This window comes from Perna viridis, chromosome 1 (assembly GCF_037379345.1).
Source record: "Perna viridis isolate PV_CMFRI_1.1 ecotype Kerala chromosome 1, ASM3737934v1, whole genome shotgun sequence".
NCBI classification, from domain to species: Eukaryota; Metazoa; Mollusca; class Bivalvia; order Mytilida; family Mytilidae; genus Perna; species Perna viridis.
In genome coordinates this window covers 18,835,422-18,860,950 of record NC_142445.1, presented here as the reverse complement: position 1 = coordinate 18,860,950, position 25,529 = coordinate 18,835,422, and the positions used below count along the sequence as shown (strand labels likewise).

The 25,529-nt window shown below is 31.3% G+C and overlaps 1 protein-coding gene across 1 annotated transcript; it reads left to right on the top strand.

Annotated features, from left to right (window-relative positions):
- Positions 1-1,435: 1,435 nt before the first annotated feature.
- LOC148627596 (serine/threonine-protein kinase TBK1-like) lies at positions 1,436-25,046 on the top strand. Its single transcript, XM_088575588.1, has 18 exons — positions 1,436-1,586; positions 4,777-4,902; positions 9,291-9,417; positions 9,693-9,783; positions 10,339-10,429; positions 11,432-11,592; positions 12,023-12,133; positions 13,930-14,109; positions 15,565-15,788; positions 16,201-16,366; positions 16,966-17,122; positions 17,863-17,981; positions 19,121-19,234; positions 19,754-19,852; positions 20,633-20,726; positions 21,090-21,175; positions 22,196-22,267; positions 22,646-25,046. Exons 1-18 carry the CDS (start codon positions 1,473-1,475, stop codon positions 22,803-22,805), a joined length of 2,292 nt encoding a protein of 763 aa, XP_088431714.1. The 5' UTR covers positions 1,436-1,472; the 3' UTR covers positions 22,806-25,046.
- The last annotated feature ends 483 nt before the right edge of the window (positions 25,047-25,529 follow it).

The following is a 25,529-nucleotide window of genomic DNA, read 5'->3' as shown; positions in this document are numbered from 1 at the left end:
ACCTATCAATTTCCATTTTCTAGATCTTATTTGGTGTTCTATAGGTTGTTGGTTTGTCATGTTCGGTAATTTTGTTGTTACTTTTATCCTTACAGTCCACTGATACACGATAGCATCATTTTTTATTTTTTTGTGGTCTGCTACCATAGTGTACCTTCTTTTGGCCTCAGTGACCCTTATATTTAGCTGGAATGATATTCGGAATAAACCCTTATAATAGGCTACTATTAAAAACAAAGATTTTTTAGTAGAAACATTTATACAAAAAATGTTCAAAATCATCCAAACTAATCGCTCGCCTATGTTATAAGAAATATGTGCAGATATGATGGAACACAACAAGTGGGTGGCTGTAAGAGAGCAATCAAGGGAACCAAGGTTATAGCGGTAATCAAAAGAATGTAATCCAGGGACAAAGACCAGACATGGAAAACAGACATACACAACAAAGAACATAAAGTAACCAAACCCACACGTACAAAGTAACAAAAGTAAATGAGCTACTCGGACTCCACTAAAAACTGGGAGCAAGGACCAGGTGCACCGGTAAAGTAAGCGTCCTCTGCTTTTCCAGAAACACCCGCCGAGTTGCTCATAAAAAGTCAAGTCCAGGGTAGACAAACGAGGAAAGGAAAACTATGACCCGTTGAATAAATCAGTTTTCATGGTGCTGATGAATACACCATAACGATCTACGAGTTCTTGATGACGCCCATAAAACTTCTGTAGTGATGACTTCAATTTTGTAGCAACATAACCCTGTTCCAGAAGTCTATTTGTTAGAGTTCTAGTGCGATACAAAAAGTCTGCGTAGTTTCGGCAAGCTCTGGCATAACGTATGAGTTGTGATATGAACACTCCATACGCAGGAGCCGAAGGGATGTTGCCACAGATGAAAGGAAAGTTGACAATTCTGAATGAAAAGTCATCACGTTTGTCGTAAAGTTTGGTCAATAGTTTTCCTTTACCATCGATTTCTAAGTGTAGGTCAAGATATGAGGCTGACTTCACAGTGTCTGTAGTATCCTTTATCTCAAGTTCTTTTGGGTAGATGCGATGTATCAAATCCCCGAAATTAGGATTGTTTAAAGATAATACGTCATCTATATAGCGGAAACTGAGATTGAAGGATCTAGCCAAACAATATTCTTTCTTTCTGATCAGATCATCTATAAAGTCAGCCTCATAAGAGTGAAGGAATAGGTTAGCAAGTAAAGGAGCACAATTTTTCCCATTGGAATGCCGATCGTTTGTTGAAAAACACGTCCACCACACTGGACAAATATGTTGTCGATTAAAAATTCCAGCATTTTGTAAACAAAAAAAGCATTACTTTTTTCTTGCGTTGTTATGTTTTGCTGATGTTGTCTAGCTGTGGTAATTGTCCAGATTATTTGAACACCGGAAGTGACATCTATTTTTAGAATGTAGGGATTTTCCTCTATAACGAAATCGTCACATCAACAAGTCAAATGTCCAAGATGGATCATAAGAAAGTTTTCTCTGACACCGATAATCATGTTTTTTCACTCGATGATCTTATTGGTCGAGGAGCTCAAGGAAATATATACAAAGGGATTCACAAGGTTATTATAAGACAGTATTTTTATCGCTTGAACCGAAAAAAGATGTGCGACACCATAAAGGCATAATAAGAAACAACACATATACTAGTTATAGTCATTATAACCAACAAGTCCCTTAATATTCAGTTGTTAACTTAATCCGCAGCATTTTATTGATGTAAATAAATTCGCATTTTTGACAAAATTTTTAATGTTTTAATTTTCAATTTTAAAATGAAAGTAAAATGGATATTATGAAAGGTCTTCTAGTCAGAGAGTAGATCTCCCTTTTTCAAGACAGAAGCAATTCTTGCCAATCTTCTCCACAAAATTTTATCCCTCAATGAAAATTGTTCAATGATAGCTCATTTTTAGAGCAAAACATAAGCACACTATTTGTTGATTTTTCAGAAATTTTGAGTATAAACTTGTTTCTCAGGCGAGGATGAAAAATCGAGTTGTGAAGAAATTCAGAAAGGAGGAGCAATATGTGTAACCTACATGTATATATATGGCTGTACCTTTCCCAAGCTACATCTAAATGAATTCCCAATTTTCAAATAACATATTGCTGAATATTTGTGAAATTATATTGTACAAACTGTGTCTCATCCTACGATTCATACATGTTTATCTCCTGTCAGGAGGTTTGAACCTCTCTTTTTTAAACTTCCCCATTTAAGAGGTTGTCTCCAAACCTGCTGGGACCATGAACTTCAGTGACTAAAAATATAAATTGTAAGAAATATGTATTACAGGTGAATGTGAAAAGTTTGATATTTAATGTTCACATTTGACATTAAACATCTCAGATAATTTATATACATGCTACATTAAATAAGTGTAATCAGTAGTAACAAGTAATTATTTAACATTTTAGGAAGTTTAGTAATTCTGTGTACTTCCTAAATTAGCCAGTATACAGGTAATTACTAAAATAAATATGCCATTTTACACTTATTTACTGATTAAAAGATACGTGTACCTGAAAAAGAATAGACCTATTTCAAAACATTGTACCATGTAAATTACTTGCAGAAAGAACATCAAATGATATGTATGTATATATATATGTTATTCTAAAACATTAGCCCTTAAAAAAAGCATCACAAGTTTAATGCAAACAGCATGTTTTGTAGTTGCACTTTACAAAGCGTTGTTCATTTCAAATGGATTGTAATGTTGACAAACACTTATATCACTGATATCATCTTCAGATAGTCCATGAAAAGAAGAAGCCCTAAACTGATTTTAGGAGAATGTTGACACAAGAAATTCTGGGTTTTTTTTACCAAGTTTGTAGTGTTCAGTATTAGAATCAACCCCTGTCACAACACATAGCATATTGCTAGAGTTGCCCCTTACCCTATAAATATATATATATGCTTAAAATGGAAATTCTAACATTGTGGCTATGGGTTGAAAGATCTGGTTCTTCTTGCAACAATTTTTTTACTGTTTCCATTGGCGTACTATTACCACCATTTGTTTTTTTCTTTTTTTATTGAATTCATGTACAACTAAGTTGTTGTGTTTACAGTGTTCCAATGTACATTCATCTGGTTTGGTTGCCTGAAACATTGCAAGAGAAGCAGTACAGTTTTGTTGTAATTAATTGCTTCCACAGGTTCCGGAATAGCACTGACCTCCTTAGGTGTTAAATTAGGATTTTTTGTTTGTTTTTGGTTTAAGTGGGTTTGCAAATCTTGCTGGTATTGCAAAACCTGCAGATTCTGAATTCATTTGGAAAAGGAGTCATGGAAGCAGTTCATCAGCTAAAATGTTAACATCATAAATGACAAGGATTAATTATATGTACATGTGATCTACATGTATTTTACTTTTAATTTGAAAACAAATTATCAGCTAAACTGCTTAGTTTACTTTGAATTTAATTTTTAATAATGTAAAAATTTAATTTATGCTTAGTAAATAAGCCTAAAAGTGTCAAATATTTTTAGTTATTGCTGGTAATAACTATAGTAAACCAGGAAGTAAGTGTATTTTCCAAAACAGTAAGGAATTACTCGTAATAACTAAATTTTAGTAATTGTGTGTAATTCCTAATTACTCTTAGTTACTGTTATATATACACTGTGTAAGATTTAAGACTAATTAACAAGTGAACTGTTTTTGAAACCACCTTTTGACATGATTTACATATAGATTTTACCCCAGAGGTTTAAGATACATTCCGATGATGATCAAGTTGATAAAAGAATTAAGAAAGGTAAATGTTACTATCAAAATGCTCATTACTATGCTATAGTCAAGACCTTTTGATCTGAAGTTTATGTAATAATTTCTCAGTCTAAGGTCTTTACTCCTGACAAAAATTTCAAAATCTCCCAGTGAGTTTCATGGTTTATCACATGATTATTTCCATAGAGGCAGTGACAAGGATTACTCTAGAAATCTAGCAAAACTAACAAATTAGAGTTTCTCAAAAACAAAAAAAAAAACGAAATCCAACGCTGAGATCAGCCCTTTTATATTTTAACATTGACTACCGGTAGCAATAATTATAATTAGAGATACTCTTGTAAATTGTTATTTGATACAGCAAATTTTAAGTTAAATTTCTACTTCTTTTTCTTTAATATTCAATACTTGTTTCATAGAAGGAGACGTCTCCAAAGTGTACATACAATGTATTGCTGACAGTGCTATAGAAGAAAATAACTAAATAAAAACTTTTTTGCTTTTTTTATAATTGACTGATGAATTGTATACATTTTGAACTTTTTTTCATTTATTTCTAAATTCTTAAATATATAAAATTTATCATAAGTAATGGTATTACAATGCTATTTTTTCTATTGTGACATCAATATTTACAAGGAAATTTTTGTGACATTGGGGCTAGTTATGATAAGTTTTCAAAACAAAAAATTAAATTTCCTTACTGAGTAACAATAAGAAAAAAGTAACAATTATGATAATTATGATTGTTGCTTGGAATGGTGGTTTTTTTTTGTACATGTGATTTCAAGCTGAAAAAATTGAATGAAAAGAAAAGAATTTAGAAAAAAATAATAATGGCATGTAATTTTTATAGTATTAAACTCCTTGTATATATGTACATATATATACTTGTATATGAACATTTTTATAACCTATATGCTGACCTTCTCTTCCAGCCATGTGGCAAGCTGTGGTCCATTTCTACCTCTGAACTACACTAATAACCCATGTATTTGACTTGTTTTAGATATCTGGTGATGTTCACGCCTTAAAAATGTTCGAAAAGTACAATTTACAGACCCAAAGAGAAATGGACGCGCTCAGTAAACTACAACATCCAAATATTGTCAAGTTTTATAAATGTGAAAAAGATGTAAGTATGATTATAACTATTCATGAATGAAAAATGCAAAAAAATACTTTGTTACTGTGTCATACATATCATGTGTGTAAAAATCTAAAAATTGTATACAACAGCTACTATTGTTGGCATGTGTCTAAGAATGTAAAGCACTGTTTACTTGATCAGTAATGCATAAACCTCCTGTCCTTAGCCATGCACCACAAAGTGAAAGCCCACTTAAAAGTAACTCCTTGCTCAAATTCTGGCGTCATGGATTTGGTCTGGATTTAGGTTACAGACCACCAATTCAACCAATGAGCATTTGGAACGTACACAAAAATAGTCCTACGCAGAAATTACCCCTGTTCCTCATAGTGCTGTGAAAAAAGTTCTCATCTCATTTAAAAAATTTAAACAGTTTCTGAAAGGAAAAACATTTCTGTACATTTTATAGGTGCATTTTGCTTCTTGTGATGTGAAGCCTAATCTCCATAATGATTTCTAAATATACCCCTATCTTGTGAAAACACTGGGATTTCCCATGCTATTTATGGACACTTCACTTCCGGTGACCAGTACTGCACTGCAAGTCTGCTAACCTCACATGCCATTATGAGGATTGTGAGCTGACATATGTAGAATCATGCTGATATATAGTCCTCTGCAGGTTAAAGTTAAGGTAAAGTCCAGAGAATCCATTGAATATTGTGAAATTAGCATAGAAGCCTATGGGAAGTGGAATTAGTGGTTTCTAGCCTTAAGCTGAGGCCATGGCAAAATGAAAAGTTTCTTGGAATAGCTTTAAACTACTTGAAGATTTTGTAAACTTTGCTATGAGAGGAATACACTACAAAAATCCTTCAAAATATGCATTTTTTTTAAGTTATAGGTCCAAATTATGGAAAATTGGTCTTTTTAGCTGAATTTTATATCTTATCTTGTGAAAAGTGTAGAAAATTTAGTAAAAATATCAAATATTTAACTTTGAGGGATATATATACCTAAATATGGTGGTAATCAGCACTTGAAATCAAGTTTTGTGTAAATTTGAGCAAAAATTTGATTAGAAATGAGGAAAAACTCACTTTCATTACTGCGGTTAAGGACATATAAGCATTTCCCTATGGCAACATGGAAAATCCATTTTTGAGTACTTTTTTTGCTTTAGGTGCCCTTTACTTGTCATGTTTTATTGTGAAAACACTGTATTTACAAATTTAAAGCCAAAGATATCACCTTTTGTGAAAATTTAAAGATTTAGGGTTTTTGACATGTGATCAAGAAAAGGGGGAGGCATGTCAGACATAAATTTTTAAAAATAGACCAATTTTTCAGAAAATGACTACTTTTAAAGGCTATCTCTTTATTAATATTGTTAAAAAACAAGTTGTGATTAATTTTTTTTATTTGAAAAGTCAGAAAAAGTTCTTTGCAAATATTAAATGCATTTAAGTATGATAGAATATTGTCACTTTTTTGCTTGCGCAACTTGGTTACCCTATATTTAAAAATCAAATATTTAAAAAAGTGCTCGTGACATTTCACTGAAACTTTGCAAATGCATTCAGTATGTGTATAGGAAGATACTTGTATAGTTATTTATTTTTTCTAAGACAGAAAGTGACTCTTTAGGTTACAGACCACCAATTCAACCAATGAGCATTTTGAATGTACACAAAAATAGTCCTACGCAGAAATTACCCCTGTTCCTCATAGTGCTGTGAAAAAAGTTCTCATCTCATTTAAAAAATTTAAACAGTTTCTGAAAGGAAAAACATTTCTGTACATTTTATAGGTGCATTTTGCTTCTTGTGATGTGAAGCCTAATCTCCATAATGATTTCTAAATATACCCCTATCTTGTGAAAACACTGGGATTTCCCATGCTATTTATGGACATTTCACTTCCGGTGACCAGTACTGCACTGCAAGTCTGCTAACCTCACATGCCATTATGAGGATTGTGAGCTGACATATGTAGAATCATGCTGATATATAGTCCTCTGCAGGTTAAAGTTAAGGTAAAGTCCAGAGAATCCATTGAATATTGTGAAATTAGCATAGAAGCCTATGGGAAGTGGAATTAATGGTTTCTAGCCTGGACTGCCCGTTTATGATCGGCAGTGTTGATGTGGTTCTGTATATTATCTTTTAGGAATGCGTTGCTTCAAATAGAAAATGTATTGGTAAGTCCAGCATCTTGGCAGTCACGGTAGTACATCGCCCCATTTTTGTAGTATATGCATGGAAATATCTTTGACCACTCTGGTTTAAATTTTGACTTTAATAGTCGATCACTGCGACCCTTTGTAGTAGTTGACTTATTTTTAGACTTTTGACCTTTAGGTACGTTGTCATGTGACGACGAACTAAAATAGTTCGTAATGGCGGACATAGTTGCGATTCGAACTGTGAGATTGACATGAGACATTACAGTAACTCAAAGTAGTCCATGGGCTGGGAGAGTCCACTGTGCACCCCCTCACTCATCAACTTCATGGTGATTTTTAGGTACCTTTATACCTCCCATTACCGAATCAATTTGTCGCCAAAGAATATTCTCAGATTCTTTTTCAGTACAAGCCTATATTTGTACCCCACTGGGTCAAAAAACCAAGATTTTTGCAACTCAATTGTATGAGCGTCTAAGCCTTCCTGGGATAACAAGTGTAAACAAACTAAACAGTTTTAGGTATCATGATGTAGTGTATTGTCTCAGCTTTACAATGAGACCAGGAAAGTTGCAGTAACACTTACGCTTATAGGTTAAAATGAAAAAAAGTATTCCTACTCCGCTGAAAAGTCGCTTAAATTGACATATTTTTCAATGTCAAAACCCCTGGAGTATTAATGCTTCAGTCAAAAATGGGTTTTTTTGCTATTTTCTGTTTAGTATTATCACAATTTATACTTCTGGGGTTCTTTTGATGAATTTTGACGATTTTAGTAGTCAGAATTTATCAGAAAATGCAAAAAATGCGATTTTGGATTTTTCGGCCAAAAGTCACAAAAAATCGACTCTACAAGTTATTGCTCAACTAAAACGTTTCAAATTTGGTATCATTTGATAGATAATTTAATGTTCTGCATAAAAATTAACCACGAAAAAACTAATTTTCTAGAAATGATTTTCAAAAAATGTTAAAAATATTACCCCCACCCCTAGAAAACTGGTCTCAGTATCAAACAGAATTCTCACTCAAAGCATACTGACATCGTAGAACATATTTTAGGCATTCATAATTAAGATAATGATGTTCTGAATATATCTGATCAATTAAGGCACTTAGATTATCCTTTTGGGGTAACAATTAGTATAAAATCGTAAAAAGGGGAATTTTTCAGAATTTCAGAATTTTCTTCTATATCACCCAATATGTACCTTTTTTAGATTACCGTTGTTTAAACAAGCTTTTGTGTGATCCGGTACATTAAAATACTTAGAAAAAACTTAGAAAATTGATTCTTGCCTCAACAAGGTATAAAAAGTAGCCAAAAAATACAGAAATGCTTTAGTTTATTTTTTGGTGACAAATAAATTTGTAAATAGGAGGTGTAAGGGTACCTGAAAATAATATTTTGGTTGATGAGTGGGGGGTGAGTGCGGGGGGGGGGGGGGGGTTATCACAGTCCACGTACTAAAGGTTTTCATGAATGGCTGATATTTTTTTCTAACTTAAATATTAACCTTATTTCACATGTACTGAAACATTTTTTACTGTAAGCATTTATTTCACAAGTTTCCATTTCTTCGTCCCTTTTTAACTTACTTGACTTAAGCCTTAATTGTGTACTCCCCTGTGGAGGAGTAATCAAGGGAACCAAGTCTATAGCAGTAATCAAAAGAATGTAATCCAGGGACAAAGACCAGACATGGAAAACAGACATACACAACAAAGAACATAAAGTAACTAAAATCATACATACAAAGTAACAAAAGCAAATGAGCAACTCTGACTCCATTAAAAACTGGGAGCATGGACCAGATGCACGGGTAGGGTAAGCGTCCTCTGCTTTTCTAGAAACATATGCTGAGTTGCTCATAAAAAGAATAGGCCAATGGCAATTACTCTCCATCTGACTCTGTTCTTTGATAGTTGATAGTTTAGTGTTCCAGCAATGTCCACTTTCATTCATTTCTTTATCAAGAACTCTCCTCCAGGTTAATTTTGGTCATCTCCTTTTTTCTTTTTCCTTGAGGTGTCCATTGTAGGTCTTGGCAAGTGATGCTATTTAAGCCTTTACATATTGTATGCTCCAGTCATTTCCATTTCCTCTTTTTATACTTCTTGCATGACCCCTCCCCTTTTTAACACTCCAAAATTTTATCATTAGAATATGTAGGGTATTTGTCTCATTAGCATTTTCCAATCCATTTGTTTTACTATTGTGTCTACATTTGTTTATATGTATTTCAAGTATAACAGTAAAGATGTGATAGTAATGGAACTGTGTGAGGGTGGCAGTTTGTTGGATCTGATCAGGAAACCAGAGAACATTACAGGGATTGGTGAAGAGGAATTTCTTAGGGTTTTCTCTCATCTAGGTACATAAGGAATCTGAAATAACCTAGAAAAATACATTGATGTTGGGTTTCTACAGTTGTATAAAAAATAGTGGTGTTTTGGTTGGTATTTAAAGTCCTTGAATGAAAAAAAATACTTCAATTCAAGTAGTTTTGAATGGTTCAATTAAATAATATCTCTCAGTTTGTACTAGATTATAAGTATTTTCCACAAATTTCAGCAAATGACAATTTGAAGGAATATCTATAAATAAAATAGTTGAATGAAGAAGAACTTATATTTGTTTCTTTTTTAGTTTTAGGAATGAAACATCTCAGAAAACATGGGTTTTCACACAGAGACATCAAACCAGGGAATATTTTGGTCTGTGTTGGAGATGATGGCAGGTAATTCATGTACTATAGTATTACATATGGGTATAATACATGTACTATAGAATTACATACCTGTAGAATACATGTACTATAGTATTACATACATGTAGAATACATGTACTATAGTATTACATGTACATATATGTATAATACATGTACTATAGTATTACATGCACATACATGTATGATACATGTACTATAGTACTACATACATGTATAAATCAATACATGTACAACTTGATTAAGATACTTGTTACATAGCTTTGATATAAGTGATTGTTAGTCATTGTCAACTAAACAACTCAACATTAACTTGTATTATAATCTCAAATAAATAGAGATTATAAACAGTTTGATGGGCAGCTTTTGAAAAATCCTCCTTTCTGTGGTATAAATGGTAGTAGATATGTGATATTCCTACAGTATTTTAAAATATCTTATTTTACTAAAAAAAACAAGTACCTTACCACAAAACAATAATGAGACTAGTAACAAAATAGATGGTGATGTGTTCGGTAAACTTGTTTGTACATGTAGACTAAATTTTTAGTTTTTCTTTTATTTTAGAAACATTTACAAGCTTTCTGACTTTGGGACAGCCAAACCTCTGAATGACAATGATTTTTTTGTGTCACTGGTTGGAACAGATGAATATCTTGTAAGCAGAAAATTTATGCAATACTATAAATTAGTGCAAGATTTAAGTAGCAGTCTTTGTATGAATCTTGCAAATTCTGTAATATGTGATACACCCTAAAAAAGTCTACACATTTTTATTTTTTGTTAATATGTTGCCTTATAGATCTATATGATGAATGTATAATCTTTCATTCCAATCTGTCAGATAATTCATATTGAAAATCCAATGGTTTCTAATGTATTTTAATGGCATTTACAGAGTTATCTCCCCTAATTTTGAATTCTACAGTTTATTCTATACAACTTTTATTTCCTGAGAACAAAAGTTATTTGAAAAGCCAAGTTTTAATTTCTGTTTACTATTACATCTTAAACAAAATATCAAAAATAAAATTATGTAAGCTTTCCAACCATGAATCACATTTTGCATGATTCTTATCTGGAGTCGCATAGCATATTTTGTTCTTTGCATTAATGATATAAATGGAAATTTAAGTTTAACCCTGCACAAAATTATCTACATCGATATTAATGATACATGATATTGATATTGTTTTTGTTTCATAGCATATAGATATTGTAACTAAAGTTATTGGTTTTGACATGTGTCATTGAAAAATGGGGAGGGGCAAATTATGTGCAACAGTGCCGCTGTTTTTTGTTTTTCATGATCCCACTTACTATTTTGAATAGCATAAAGTTAATAGTCCTAAGTATTTGTCAAGGCCCAGATTTTATTTTATGATGAAGCATTTACCCATAAAGATAAAGGATCATCATTATGAAACTTCGTCTTGATATGCGGTTTTGAAATAGGGTACTAAGTGTATGAGTGTATGGCAACTTTTGTTGCATGTGTTTTCTGTAAATCTGATTAGTTTCCAGTGATGTTGCATTCCTATGTTTGGACAGTGGAATTTCAAACATTTTAAGTAGAGTTATAAATAAGAATGTTCAGCTTCAGAGCCATTACTCATATGGTTCTTTAGTTTTTTATCCTTAAAAAAATGTTTGTTTTTAGCATCCAGATATATACAAGGCAGCATTCATTGATAGAAGAAAAGGTGGAGGTACTTTTACAATAGCTGCTGATCTGTGGAGTTTAGGTGCCACCCTTTACCATACTATTACTGGGAAAGTTCCTTTTAATCCATATACAGGCAGGGAAGATAAAAATGTTATGTAAGTTTTTTTAAGGACAAAAACTAATACAGTAACTGTTGAAGAACAATTTTTCATGGATACTTGAGTCTTATTTCAGTATTTTTGTAATTAGTAACAAACCATGTATAAAATTCCTTACAAAACGTTACATTTTCTTTGAAAAAAACCTTTTTTGTAGTAGTGGCACCCATGAGTTTACAAATCCACACACAAAACATTTAAGCTAATAAATGTTAACAAACCATTGAAGTTGAAACACACTAAAAAGAATATCTTTACTGTACCATAATATCCTTTTTATTGTGGTATTGACGAAAATCATACCTTTTGTCAAAATGGATCACATTCCCTATGTTAATTTTACAGTTTTTGTAGCACTGTGCAACACCACTGATGATTTTCACTGATATACTTGTGTTCTATTTAAATACATTTATGATATTTCCAGGTATGAAATGATATCTGAGAAAGAATCAGGTGTAATAGCGGGAGAACAAATGTCAGCTGGTGGTAGTATACATTGGAGTAAAAACTTACCAAAAACTTGTAGGATGTCTAGGTTAGTCAATACTACTAGATTATTTAAGATTTTTTCAATGAGAGGGAGTTTCTCATGCTCATCTCGTTGAACGAGTTGAAAAAATATTTAATAATCTGTTTATCGCTGTTAGTTTTCTTTTATTTTCAGTTTTCTTGACCTAAATATTTAAGTTTCATAAGCACTGCAAATTTTCCTTTCAGGACTATTTTTCAGTGAAGTGCTATGTGATGTCACGTATGTTGTGCAACTGTGATACACATTTAAAAAAAAAATTGGTTAACTATGACAATTGTGTTTAAAATTTGTTAAATAATTTTAGGATTTATTCATTCTAATCGGGTAAGTTACTGTATTTGATCATTTTCCATTGTAGACTACAAAATATTGCCACAAATTAGCCATTATTTCATACGCAGTAAACAAACAAATGGTTATTTGGGTCGTCAAATATTCCTACGCTGTTGCTTGTATGTCATGCAAGGACATAGAAACTAGCGATAATTTTCATTCTCACTCAACTGGCGTGAGATTGAAAATTAGCGTACAGCAAGATCAAAGGGATTTTAAACAAAATAGCGATAATAAATCTTCCTCACTAATTAAGTACTAGTCCATGTAAAATTCAGACACTGCCTATGGTAAGGTGATTCAATGTGTAGAAAAAACCCATTGATCAGACAATACTCTTTTGGTCTGCGTATGCTAAATTTTTATGTGACAATAATCCTTTCTGTATTTAGATCTGTATTTTTTAGAAAACTACACTTTAACTTCCCACTAATATCAACCAAACCAAACCAAATCATGAACAATAACTCTTGCAAAGTACTTATTTCATGTACAATCTATATAAATTTTATCTCAAAAGTGCAACCCCAAAATGGAAAACTAAGACTGGTTCTGTAATCTATAACGGTTTCTGAACAAGAAATAAAGCTGAATTTGGTGGGTTTTAAACATGCATAAATCACCTCCTGTTTGATTTTTATAAAGACTGATACTTTAAAAAGATTAAAAAAACTGCTATTTGTTAAAGAGTTAATCTATCCAAAAATTTCTTTCCAAAAATCTCAGCAACCCTTCATGGTAACAATTTGAAATATAGTATGCAAGGGGCATCCACATCCTCATTTTTTGTAGATTATGTTTGTTTCAATGTATTTATGTTATATTGAAACCCAACGTGCCAATATCAAGTTCAGTGAAGGTACTTCATGGGTATCACAATTCACTTTTTGTTATATGTTGTGGTATGATTGCCAGTAGGGTATGTAAGTCTGGTCATGTGACTCTGTGATCTCACAAGAATTGGTCCTAGTCTACCATTCAAATGCATGGAGATTTGTCATTTACAAAGTATTAAGTTCAGTATTATAAGCAAAACATCTTTTTGTTAAAAAATATTGATAAAAAATGACAAACATCTACCAGTATTTCTACATGATAAAAGTTTTAACAATAAGCATGAAATAGAAGATTTTGCATTGTAATACAGCATTTCAAGATCCAAGAAGTAAATAATAATATGCATATCAGTCCGGTTTTCAATATGTTCTACATCAGAAATTCAGGTATGGAAAATGAAACTAAAATGAGGCTAATATTACCTATGAGATAGTCACCCACTAAATGGAAAGCCTTAAATGTAAATTATTTCATTTGTGGATAACCATTGAAATGGCTCTCAATCAATGTAAGTACTTCCATCGTATGTAGTATAATACTGGTGTGTATTTATTGGAATGGTCATTTTTGTTTATTCTTTATTAGAATATTCTAGTGTTTGACATAAATCACTTTCTATAACATTTTAGGTCAATGAATGCACACATTAAATCAATACTTGTAAACCTATTAGAGAGTGATAAGAGGAAGATATGGAGCTTTGAGGAATTCTTTGTTGCTGCTGATGAATTACTCAACAGAAAACAAATTCATTGGTTCTGTACAAGTACCTGCACACATCATGTGTCATATTTGAAAGAAAATGCGAGGTAAAGGCATTTTTTTTTTTATTATTGTACAGTGAAATCTGTCTAAACCTAACTCTGAATTAACAAGAAATCTGCCTACTCCAGACTTCATATAGTTGCTTTTTATTGGGGGATATTCATTTAGACTTAGGAAACATCAATTTGTTTAATTTTAACATTTAATGTTATACCCCTGCTTGAAAAGTGGGAGGTATATAGTGATCATGCTGTCCATCTATTCTTCCATTCATCTGTCCATTTGTCCATCTCCAGTTCTAATCTGCAACTTTTCTCAAACCATTGAATGGAATTTGATGAAACTTTCACACATTCTTTATCTCATGATGCTATTGTGCATTTTCTATTTTGATTTTTCATCTGAATAATAATTGGAGTTTCCTTATCCAAAACATGGACTTCGTCTTTGGTGGAACAGGGGTATACCTTCTTCTAATCCACAACTCCTCTTAAACTGCTGAATAGAGTTTGATGAAACTATCACACATTCTTTATCACCTGATGCCATTTTGTGCCTCTGATTTTTTTTTTTATTTGAATTAGTTTCTGGGGCTTTCCTATATGGTTTCTAGGAATGGGAGCATGGGGTATCACCAAGTGAGCTTTGCTACAGTTTTTCTAGTTTTAATACAAATCTTCATATCTTTATTAGAGCCCTGCCATGAAAAGTAGCAAACGCCCTATAGTGATCAGTCTGATTGTCCATATGTAATTTCTTTGTCTTTTGGTGTAGGCTTTTGATATTTAGCATGAGAGTTGATCATCAGCGCAAGATGATTTGTGTTCTACCATGGTTTGTTTCCAGGACATTGGACTGAGACATCACAGTCAAATTAATGATTTTTGCATACTGATTCATGTCTGGGCTGTAATGAGTTTTGCATGATAAATTGAACATGTTGTGCATGCCAGATATACATGATTTTTACCACAGTGGGGCCCATAGAGATGGATTCCATCTCGATGATATCTGATGCTTATGCACACATTTCTTGTTGATAATTTTCATTACATCTACTTGATGTTTTGATATCTTTCCCTAATTTACCTTGATATACTAAATATTACATGTCAAAATCTGTATCGCATGCTGTATCAACCCCAGACTCCTATATCACCCATAGGGCCACTGTCCCGCGGGTTGATATAGGTCGAGGGTTGATACAGCATGTGATACAGATTTTAAGATGTCATGTTCGTTATATCATATATTTGAACCATACTTCAAGTATGGTCTGCAACAGAAGGTATGCGATATAGGTCTAGAGATGTTGTATAGGGTAAATGATATAGGGTTTAAACAAACACTTGTAATACATTTACAAAAAAGTTTTATTTCAATCTGAATATATATGATATAGTGTAGTACGATTTCAGAGCCAGGTAATATCATTAACTTCCTGTTTTATGAATAGCAGAGTTATCATTAACTGACAGTACATATTCTTTGTTTTGTAGATTTAGTGAATTACAACAAGAAGTAACGTCACAATCAAATATTGAAACAAAATTCCAGTGCTTATTGCATAATGACAATAATATAAACTCTGTTTTATCAAATAATGATAAAGTAACAGATTTGGTTGTGACAGACATACAGACACCAATGTTGGTTGTAGAAATGAACAGCTCAGGATCAAGTGCTGGAGTTAGCTATGAGCCTTGGGAACAAGTTGTATTTGGTAAGTATGGTAGAATTTCAATCATTATAATGAAATTAAAATGGAAAGGATGATTTATTGCTGAAACTGTGAATTGCACTGTTGTTGTGGCTTCTAGACTAACAAAGGTGAGGAATTAACATTGTATGATATTTTCTTATTAAAGATCTATGAAATTTAGAGGGAAAATGCATCTATTTTATGAAGGAATAAGATAGGAAGTTATATAAGCTAGTGATTGGAAATTATTGCAATGTTTGCATAACTGCAAAAATTGCAAATGGATTGTTACCACAATCACTTGAACACATTCACATTTTTTAATAAAATGAGGAAGTCACAATAATAAATGCACACTGTAATTTTTTAACTTACAAAATCTAGATTTATGATGATTTGATTTTTTTCTATACAATATCTATTTATTTGATAGATGAACCAATGCCATTATTTGAGTTGACAGAGAGGACAGTGTATGATGTTTTGAGAGACTATCAAGTAGCTAAAGTTTTATGTGCAAAGATGTTCTTAATGGAGAAAATTGTAAAAAGACTACAGTTGAGCAAACAGTTGCTCTCACAAGCTGTTCATATATGCAGGTAAAAATATTTTGAAAGATGAAATAAGCATAGAGATTTCTTTATTGGTATATTTGAATATACTTCTTATTGTAGGCTGTTTGCCAAGGGTTTTGAAGGTTAAGTGAACTCACACTTTGAAGTAAAAGCATTAAACACTGTTAAATACAAACTAAAATTTGTTTAGCACTATCCAATTCACGACAGTTTTGTCCAAATTAACCTTCTCCAAACCCTTTCCCTAAAAATGTTTCTGGCTGTTGGCACGTAGTGTTACAAGTGTCATCTTGTCTCTGTAAAGTTGAGAAGAAAAGCTGATTTACTCTACTATTTAAAGAAACCCATAATTTCCATGTTCTACATTTTTACTATTAAATTTATAACAGACTACTACTCCTTGTGTAGGTTATTACAATTGATCAAATTCAAATTTGTTTTTCATTTTAAGGAAAAGTTAAATTACTGCTGTCCTTGCTCAGCTCATGTTAGTATCCTGATAACTTTAATACCAGAATTTTTTTTTTAAAAATCAGCATAAGAAAATGATGATATGTTGGAAAGATATTTCATTATAATCTTACCAGATAATGTTCTAAGTTATATATTTAATCATTTTGTAGAAAGCTACACAAGCAGAAAATAAGCAGTTTATCAAAAGAAGTCCAGATGTTACAACACAGACTGTCAGACATTACTGCTCTTACAGAACATTCCAAGAAAGACAGATTTACTGCACTGACAAGGGATGGAGATGAGGATGAAGATGATGTAACCATGGTAACCATTAAAGTTGCTATATCTCTTATTTGCTTCATAAAACAAATGACATTATTCAATGATAATTCTAAATTCTTAAATTGCTAATTATCATTAGATGTGAATGTGAAGCAGTGACAGATGAAAGATAAGACCCATTTTTGCCATATTATATATATGTAGATTTCAAACCTGATAAATTTAAAGAATTACAGTTAAATTTTATATGAAGTAGACTTATAAAGGAGCATAATTTTTTTTTTTTTGTACAAGTATTAGGTTTAACTGTAAATGGCATTTAAATTTTAATTGTCTTCAGAAATGATTTGGAACCATAGTAAAAAGGAGAACATTGAGTGCAGTGTGACATTCTCATAATGTTAATATTGTACGTACTTCCAATTCTCATTTACTATTTAAGTAAGATTTTTAGAAATTCAGGAAATCATTTTATTTTTAAGATGATATTGTGTTTTTACATTTTTCTCTATGACAAATCACTTCCGGACAATGATTTATTTGTTCTCATAGTTCTTCCTCCCACTAACTTGTACTTGCATGTTGCTGTAGAGCTCACCCCTCTCATTATGGTTTTACTGCAGATTGAGCTGTGCTAGCTAATAAAAAATGTAGTATTTGTGCCTTTAACTTTGTTGGTATACCTGCATAATTTTATTTTTAATCCTTCATCTGCACTGATCATTATATCATATTCCTTTTTTATTTCTCTATAACTGAATTGTTATTCATTTCTTTTCTAGACAAAGAAGAAAGTAAACAAATGTGTAGATGTACTGTCAGAACTGTCAGAGCTACAAGTGAATGAGAAAATACATTTCCAAACTCCATGTCCGAAGTGCCTTGACAAGAAAACTGATATGTAAGTTTCACTATCAGGTCTTATTGATTACTCTATGGATTCACTGTATAAAGTATTTACATTTCAGGTGCCTAGTGGCAGATATGGTAAGTATGGCTTGGCTGTACCAATTATTTTTGTTTGTATACCACTCTGTACCAAAAATGCTTTTCAAAACATTTAAAAAAATAGAGTATTTTATGCAGTTACTAATTTAAACAAGTCCAAACATAGAAAGGTGTTCTTCTTCCTCTACCGATCAAGATTTGGGTGCTTCACTTCTAATTTTTTCCTGCAGAGCTTACCTTATCATAGAATACTTTAAAATGGAGCTTAAACTAATGTATTTAAAAGAGTAATCAAGGGAACCAAGGTTATAGCGGTAATCAAAAGAATGTAATCCAGGGACAAAGACCAGACATGGAAAACAGACATACACAACAAAGAACTTGAAGTAACTAAAATCATGCATACAATGTAAAAAAAGCATGTGAGCAACTTGGACTCCACTAAAATCTGGAAGCATGGACCAGGTGCACTGGTAGGGTAAGAGTCCTCTGTTTTCTAGAAACACCTGCCGCAACAAGAATAAAACTGTCATTTGTCAAAGTTCCTATTGCACTATATACGAACAGAAGTTTCTGGAAAGATTTATATTTCTATATGAATGGATTTTGTTGTCCTTCCTTTTATTTACTGTCGTTTAACCTGTATTTTGAGTTTTTTGTTTGTTTGTTTGTTTATTTGTTTTGTTTTTTTTTTTTGGTGGAGGTATTCTTCATCTATAGTTGTATTTATGGCACATGTACCAGGTATTGTCTTTATTTAAGGCACAAGTATTTGTCTTTTCTTTGCTCCAGCCCTAGTCATATTTTATTTTTAAAGTGGGGGCCCCACTTAGTTAATTAGGCCAAAGACATTTTAAATCCTATGGAACAGTTTATGTGGGAAATTTTTACGTAAAACATTTTTTATTTATGTAAAAATTCATTTTTTTAGTATTTTCACCGAAAATATAGTAATTTTTACCCAAACATCCCACAAAACTTACTTTTTTATGTAGAAGATTCTAAATTTTTCATAAATTTTGTGGAAATCTCTCCCTAATGTTGAAGTGTTAACAGGAATATTAAATTTTCTTTATTCGTCTTGTTTTCTAGTGAAAGGAAAGTGAAGAGACTTGTTAAACAATCAGAAGAATTACTAAAGAAGTTCATGGAGAGACGTGGCCATAGAATGACTGTACATGTTGAATATATGCATAACTTTGATAGGTACAGTATTTATACTTTAAAAGACATATATCTGAATTCTGTCTATGGTAAAATGGAATAACATTAAATCTTTTTGATAGTACATGTATATGTATGTGACATTCAATAATTAGTTTGTCTGAATGCAGTTAGTTGGTTTTCTCTTGATTGCTATTCAGTAACATAAAATTGAGTTTTATATTTTTTGTTCTCTTTGTAAATGAGTATTAAATGCAAAGTCATCCTAACTATAGTAGGTTCACAGAAAATCATTATCTTTTTGATAAACTGTTTGATTTTCTACCCATTTTTTTTAAAGAGTTCCACAAAGACTTTTTATCAAAATAAAACAGTGTTTCATATATTTTTAGTTAACTTTACTCTTACATTTTTGTACATGTATTAAACATATGCACTTTTATGAATATGTGTTGATTTGTTTTATGAAGGATTGGTCTTGTAATTAAATGTAAGATATTCATTTTTTTAAGAAGGAAGATCAATTCAGTGGTTATTGTTAATATATATATTTGATTGTAGAAAACACATTCAAGAGCATTATAAAACAGTGCAGCATATGATGAATAAATGTAAAACAGAAGTTAATATGGAACATGAAACCTTTCAAGAGTGGAGGAGGTAAACACTGAAACATACAGTAAAACCTGTCTCAGGGTTTCCCTGAATAAGCTGAATGCATGTCTGAATTAGAAAGAATAATCAAGGGGACTAATTATTTTCAATGAATTTGTAGCTGTGTAAACCAAACACCAAATAAATCTTCCAGTCAAGGAGTGGATTCTGTTAAAACATTTTTTACTGAAATTTTAAGCCTCTATCTGTATGATAATGATAGGAAAAATAAATATTGGTGTCAAAAAGGGTCCCCAAATAATTTGTCCAAGAGACAGAATGTAATACTAAACATGCTAGTAATATAGTTTTTAGAATGTTTAAGATAAAGCATCTATAAAAAGACATGCTATATTTATCAGAGAATTGTAATGTTGTTATGTTCACAAGCAAATAATTTAATTTCTGATTTTGTGAAAAATTTTGTCCATCATCTCATAGACTAAATTTGTAAAGTGATTGTGAAGTCATCAACCTTTTTGGCTGATTTACTCCTTATATTTTGGTACTAAAATTAAATTAGAAGGAATGACTGTTAAATTTTCTTGGTCTATTTGAAATAACCTCAATTCGGGTGGTGCATACTTGGAAATAACGTGCTATGCAGGCTATTTATTGTGCACTGTATGATTGATATTATTTCCTTATAGACCAAAAAAGATAACAGTCATTCCTTAAATAATTTCAACATTTATTAGTGTGTCTTTAACCCATTGAACTTTGATTTTTTTTAAATAGTTTTTTTTTAGAGATGTAACCAAGTAAAAAGTTATACATTTTTTTAAGGCTTCACCTGAACTTAGTAACCAAAGCAGGAGAATTAGAAAATAGTTTAAAGGAAGCTACTTCCTCTGTTAATGACTTGGTACAAACATTTAAGGTAACTATCTTGTATAGAAAATTCCATCTGACTTAGTTGAAACATTCAGGGACATTTTATTTCTAATTCTGACTCAATACAGACTCCTAATTAACTGTCTAAACATGAAGTGTGATTTTTTTTTTAGAATGTATATTCTTTTCTTAAAATAGCGTTTAATTCATTTACAGCTTGAAATAAAAGAAATATACAATTAAGAAATATGGGCTTTTATGTGGTTATTATATAAATGAAAAATGACAGCTAAATATTCTTTGCAAGTAAGTCTATTGAAAACAATAAAATTCTGAGATTTTGAAATAAAGTATTGATTGTGAAATGTTCATGAACAATTAATTATAGTATATTTTATAAATATTTCAGGAGTTAAACTCCCAGAATCCCACAGTACCAGCTATAGGACAGAAAACAATGAGAAGGAGACAATTTGCTATGGATGTCAACTCAAGGTATTTTTTTTAGTTTTAAGGGGTTACTATTTATTTGAAAATTTTTTTACCATCTTGATTTTGCTGTTGTTCAGTTTGAATAGGGTAATTATAAAGAGATGGAGGAAAGGTCTTGCCTTTTGTTCTGTATTAAAATGACAGTTCTAGAAGTGAATTCATTGTTGAAGTGGCAATTCTAGAAGTGAATTCACTGTTGAAGTGGCAATTATAGAAGTGAATTCATTGTTGAAGTGGCAATTATAGAAGTGAATTCATTGTTGAAGTGGCAATTCTAGAAGTGTTCACAAGTTCTTGACATTTAAAAAAAAAAGTAGTGCAAGATGATGATTAGACAACATATCCCATTATTTGTTTTGCCTGTCCTCGGACTGAATTTGTTAATGGATAGAAAACATTAATTTATAGCCCCAACCTCTTCCTCCTTAGAAGCTTTGTAATCAACCCAGTACTCCTTTTAAATGAACCAAGGTTCTCTACTGAATCATCCCTGTATTCCTGGTGTTTAAAATTTATAAACATGTATTCATATTTTCAGGCATTTTGTACTTATAATAATGCCATTGAAAAGATTTAGAAACATTGTGCGACTACAGTTTTTGTTTTTTCCTGCCATAAACATAGTTATTACTTTATTTTATAGAAAATTATGATGCTTAAAAGCAAACATTTAAAAATCTGTTAAGGAGCCTCCTTAAAGGAGGTAGACCTAGGGTAAAGGACACAACTCTTACAAATCATTGCAACGGTTGTTTTCAGCATTTTACATCAATCTCATGTAAGCATCAAAGTAACTTGGACTGATTTCATTCTGTTTCAAATGAAAGCTTGATAGGCTTTGGTGGAACTGAATTTGATGCAAATATCTTTGATTTCAAGAGTCATGTCCCTTACCCTAGATCTGCATCCTGAAATTATAAGTGAAAAGGGCAGTCATAGTACATATACAGTAAATAGTGAATGTGAAGATGATTTTATTTTCATATGGAAGAATTTTTAGAATTTAGAAATTATGTATTTTAGAGTTGAAGATTTACAGAAGGATATCATGGAGTCCAAAATGCTAGCTGTCCAGTCCAGAGAGCAATTAGACAGGTAGTCTTACCATTCTCTCCGATATGTTTATTACTTCAGGAATACAAACTATCTGATTCACTCACTTTACCTCAACAATTGTACAATTAATAATGTGTATTTATATGTTTTTCAGTATATCTTTGAATCCACATTGGTTAAATCAGAATAAAGAGATAAAGTAACCACAGAGTTATCTTTCTTCGTGTGAAATCTTTTTCACTGACAATTTTGATTATTGATAATTTTTATACTTTTATATGTTATAGGTTTGTATGGAAAACATTACTATTTATCCTTTTCTTGATAGGGTAAGTACATGATGATGGTCAGTTATTTGGAACTTTATTTTTGTCTCCACTTATCATATATTTCACATCCATTTTTTTTTCATTTCAGCATGTCATCGCTAATGAGTGACTTACCTGATTTGAATGATGTTGATTTTTCTTCTGTTGCCAGTAAATCAGAATCATCATTGACTAATGGATTGAGTAATTACTCTGCAGACATTTCACTAGAGAATGACTTTGTCAAATTCGGAAATGATGTTTCTTAAGTGCCTTTTATGTTGGTAATAACATTACATATCAGGAATAGTTATTATTTTTCATTGTTATTTTAAGGAGGTAGACCTAGGGTATATGTTTGTATCATATTCAATTTCACCAAAACCTATCAAGCTTTCATTTGAAACAGAATGAAATTAGTAAAAGTTACTTTGATGTTTACCTGAGATTAATTAACTTCACAACTATATTGCAAGTTGCCTATTCACACGAATGTAATCCGTTTTTCAATCATAATATATGGGAGGAGTTTAAGATTTGATTGGCAGGTAAATAAGTAGTTCAAACTGAGGTTCTCCTAGGATTAAATCAATAAATAGAAATGGACTGCTTCTGAAATACAAACATTCCTATGATTTGTAAGAGTTATGTCACTTACCCTTGGTCTGCCTTCTCAATATATGTTTGGTTTGATTTGTATTTTTGTTACCTGCATATTTTTCAAGATGTAACTGGATTATGATTTATTAAGTATTAGTAAATATTATGTTACTGATTTCATGGACACTTTGTGTAGTATTAGGGTTTCTTCTGCCAGTGGCCATCTTAAGACTTTTGCCTATTTGGAAATGCAGCATTTCTCACATTCCTGGAAATAACCACAGGTCTATGAACATGGAAAAGACGAGTTTTGTCTTTTATGAATAGTTTCACATCATTTATTTTGGGGCCTTTTACAGGTTGCCAATGGTATGGGTTTTACACATCATTGAAAACCGTTTGGTGACCTGTAGAAGTTGAATTGTTCGTTGCTTGGTAGTTAGTGGGTGACTATCTCATTGGCAATCATACCACATCTCCTATTTTTATATCATATGATCCCTATCTTGCCATTCAAAGACTCATTTTTTTTTAAATTGTTTTCTTTCTATGTCATTTATTTTCATATTGTAAACTTTTCATTTGTCAGACATTATTGTTTGTAAATGAAAATAATATAATACTGAATATAGTTCTTGTTAGTAAAACTGTATTTTAGATATTCTCATTAAGGAGAGCTCTAAAATTACTTGAGTTCTAAAATATTTGTTATGAAACTAATGTTTACAGGAAGACTTAACTTTTAAAAAATCACATATTACCATTTTCAGTTTTTTAGTGAACACAGTTGTTGATGCTTAAATTTGACAGGATTGTTTATGCAATATTATTAAATCACTAGCATAATTGATGCTGGCTTCACATTTTTTGCCCAAAATAATTTTTGAAAAATAAATACACATAATAAACATACCTTAATTTTTATTTTACCATGAATATATTGACCTTCTGTATAAACGTATATGTAGTACATTAGCCATACATTTGAAAAAAAAATCTATTCATTAGGACATATGTATGTCACATAGACACATAGATATATAATCAAAGACAATAACAGTGTTTTATCTTGAAATAAGAACAATAAATAAGCTTAGAATGGGAACAAACCTGAGGCTTTGTCATGAAGTTGGTTTTGTTTATGCCAAATATGTATATTATTCTTTATTTCTAATCGTTACACTGTTACTTCCCTTTTCATTGCAATCTAATCATTGTTTTTAATTACATTTAATTCTTAAATGGCGGATTTCTCACTTCTTTATCTGGTTAGTGGCCTCTGATACTTTAAACAGGTATTTCACTCAAAAGATTGTAATAAGACATATTATCGCTAGATTAACCGTCAGTGCATTTTGTTTGCTCGAATAGGACAATTGCTATATAATGTGTATGTATTGGATAAAGTTTTTTTTTAAAGTTCATATCATGTCTAAGAATTATACCCAGATTCTATTTGCTGAATAGCAAACTATGCAAATTTATACTATTGAATGTAACACTGTGTAAGTTCCATGAAATAATTTAAGATTGTAAGCAATTTCGGCGACCTGTGTTTTTTTTGTCGGTAGGTTTTGCCTAATATTTGTGTCTATAGATTTTCCTTATTTTAACTGAGATAACATTAAATAAACATTAATATATTATAGAAAATAGATTTAAAGAAATCAGATCACCGACATTGATTCTATGTGATCTAGTCTTAATGTAGATTTTTTTACAAGATTTTATAAAGATTGTATAGGAACTTTTCTCTCTTTCACAAATAATAGAAAGCTAGAATGTCATCAAAATTTGAAAGAAAGAATACGTATCTGACATAATATTTTAAAAAGAAAATTTTGGATACCAACTTTAGAAAAATTCCCATTATATTTATATAGAACATTTCCCCGCCTCTTGAAAAAAAATTATATTCAAAAATAGTTTTGAAAAAAAAATTTTTTGCATCATATCAAGCACTGTATATTTGCTCATAAAAATACGTATTTTCATATGAAATTGCAAGATGGCCGGAAAATTGCTGCATAATATAGGTATGGTCTATAAATGGTTGAGTATATTTTGGATTTTTAACTGGATTACACATTTTCTGTAAAAATAAATGAAATTATTATATAGATAGCAGTTTATTTTTATCGGATGTTCCCAGTGTAATAAATTCCGATAATTCACACTGTGAAATAAATTCGGTAATTTCACTCTCGCGCTTTCTCTCTCTCTTTTATATCAATCCGGCAATCACAGAATTTGAAATTCATATTGAAAATATCGATAAATTATGAAGAAAATCTATATAATAAATAGGATAATCAACTGGCTATCGTGAATAACCAAAATATTATCACTCGTGCCAAGAACGCTTGAGGATTTAACTCGTGTGCGGAACAAGT